General features: G+C 36.6%; 2 protein-coding genes across 7 annotated transcripts in view; one reads left to right on the forward strand and one right to left on the reverse strand.

Annotated features, from left to right (window-relative positions):
• The window catches only part of LOC118742259 (dynein regulatory complex subunit 6), a 426783-nt gene that overhangs the window by 111309 nt on the left and 313205 nt on the right, over positions 1-2269 (forward strand). Inside the window, exon 4 of one of the 6 annotated variants that reach the window (XM_036474200.1) lies at positions 396-777. The exons of the other annotated variants lie outside the window; for them this stretch is intronic. Coding sequence (XP_036330093.1) covers positions 396-545 — 150 coding nt within the window. The 3' untranslated portion in view covers positions 546-777. Of the gene's footprint in view, positions 1-395; positions 778-2269 lie in introns of those variants that run through there. 6 annotated transcript variants of the gene reach the window in all.
• Positions 1549-2269, reverse strand: LOC118742261 (the record flags this gene model as incomplete). The annotated part of the gene is given in 1 exon segment (XM_036474204.1): positions 1549-2269. A coding segment is annotated over 1 exon segment (237 nt), but the record flags the coding sequence as incomplete, so codon positions are not given.

Genomic DNA, 2269 nt, shown 5'->3' on the forward strand with positions numbered 1-2269 from the left:
TTCCTTTCTATATTAAGGTAACGATATGTGAATGAAAATTCTGCTATAGGGGCAGGCAGGGCTTAGGCTCTTGTTAACTAAGTACTGTGAATATGAAAATCGATAGTTAAACTCTTGTCAGAGGTTTACTACGCACGGTGAATTCTGGCCTAAATGAACTAGATTTCACTTCATACTTAATGTTCTTGTATCTACAAAACATGCATGTTAAATTACTGCACTGCAAATATTGCAAATATCCAAATTTTTATATCAAATATCCAAAATTTTAAGTGGTTAGGTGTACGCGGCCGCAGGTGTATATAAGTAAATATTTTCCTTTGTTTCTAAATTACTTTATTTGCTTTTTATATGTATATAAGATACTCGTGTTTTATCTTTGTTTTTATTTTTAGACACTTTCAGTACATCGTTGTCCACGAATATGCACCGATATTGAAGAAAGGTTGGCAGAAATGACTACACTACGTAACATAAAAGTGGATAATACAACAAATATGGATAATGCTTGTTTACTTCGGTTAAAAAAACGTCTTGAGTGCTGATATTTTGTTGCCACCTTTTTCTTTTTTCTTGTATTACGTTGAATTCTATAATTATGGCTGAGATCTTCCATTTAAGATCAAAATGTTATTGCTGTTGTTATCGAAAGCGTTGCTCATTGACCTTTTAGTGAAAAATATTACCAAACATGTTAAAAAATAGTGATAATTATTACCAAAAATGTTGAAAAATTAAATAAAATTATAAGCACTCACTGAGACCTGCGGACCATGATAAATGTTTTAACTAAACAAATTATTTATTCAAGTTAAAATAGCAACCATCAATTGATCCTCTGAATGGTGGTTTTGCCTATGTTTGGGCATGCAGCTGTGCACAAAGGTACCTGTGCTTCCTTTTTTAAGCGGGTTTATTGAGGACATAATTTTCCATTTAGGCTTAAGGTGTTAGTAGTCGCCTGACATTTATCATTCTGAATTCCTGAAAAAGTTCTGTTATGTTGCTGCATATTTGTACCCGCTATTCTGTTTTCCCTCGTTTGTGTTGCCAATATAAAACGTCCTAATAATATCAATTAAAACAAAAAAAACTACCCTGAACTTTTAAAGTCTCAACCAAAAAATCCCAGAGACAGTGACTGAAATGTATCTGCGTATCTATTGCTACTGCTATTAATATATATATGTATGTATGTATTAAATATGTATGTATTGATATGGTAATAAGAGAAACAAATTCAACTTGTACTCACCTAGGTCTCCAGCGGGGATGGTACCAGCATGCTGCCTGAGAACCTGTGCTTTACTACTTACACAAATGCTCATACATACATATTTACCCACCACTCCACCACTCTCAGTACTATCACTCGTTCGTGATTCGGGGCATCGAGCGGGTCATAGTATCGCGCGGTAAAACTACTTACAATTCAAAAAAAGCTAAACGTGAATGTACTTGAACTAATCTAATACTGAAAACACCGATAAAGGTGAATCAAAACCCGTGGTTTTGATAAAGCAAAATTCAAATAGTGTTGAACAACAGTGAAGTTTCAAAAAACGAAGACAAGAAAACTAGAAAACTAATATACGCGCGCTTATTTACACCCCCACATTCATATATGTATGTATGTATATGCATATATGTACATACATATGTATGTCTATATGCGTCTTCGCTTATCCAGATATGTATGTAAATATATGTTTGTATATATTTAAACTGCCAAGCTCCGGCGCCAACGGAATTTAAAGCAAAGGAATGTGGCTGTCTAAATGAGAAATTAACAAAAGGTAACAAAAACTTTATGCGATAACTTAAGAGAACGTAAGCAAGGTATTCAAGCAACAAAAAATATTCAAACAAAAAACCCAAGAGAGTTGCCCGCGATATTAGCGGCGCTGCTGCTGGTCAGTAGCGTGGTCGAAGCGCCCACCGATAATGCTCCCACGGCGCTGCTCCTGTTAGCGCTGCCTCGCTTGGCGCTGTTATTGCGCTCCCTCGATATTATGCTCCCTGTTGTCTCCTTTTATTTTTCACCACCTTTAACATTCACCGCCAAGTGCTGTTGACCTGTTCCACTCGAAATAGTCTGAACAGCTGTAGGCGTTGGACGTTGTTGTTGCTTACCCAGCTGCTGTTCTGTTGGCATTTGCGTGAATCTTGTGATGCTATCGTAAGTGTTGTAAATTATATTGGCGCGGAAACGTGTTTGTGGCAATGTCTCGGTGGTCGGTGTGTGAGGATGTGTGCTTGGGTAAGTACC

Source organism: Rhagoletis pomonella, unplaced genomic scaffold (assembly GCF_013731165.1).
Source record: "Rhagoletis pomonella isolate Grant_MI unplaced genomic scaffold, Rhpom_1.0 Rhpom_scaffold_00007, whole genome shotgun sequence".
In the NCBI taxonomy this organism is placed as follows: domain Eukaryota; kingdom Metazoa; phylum Arthropoda; class Insecta; order Diptera; family Tephritidae; genus Rhagoletis; species Rhagoletis pomonella.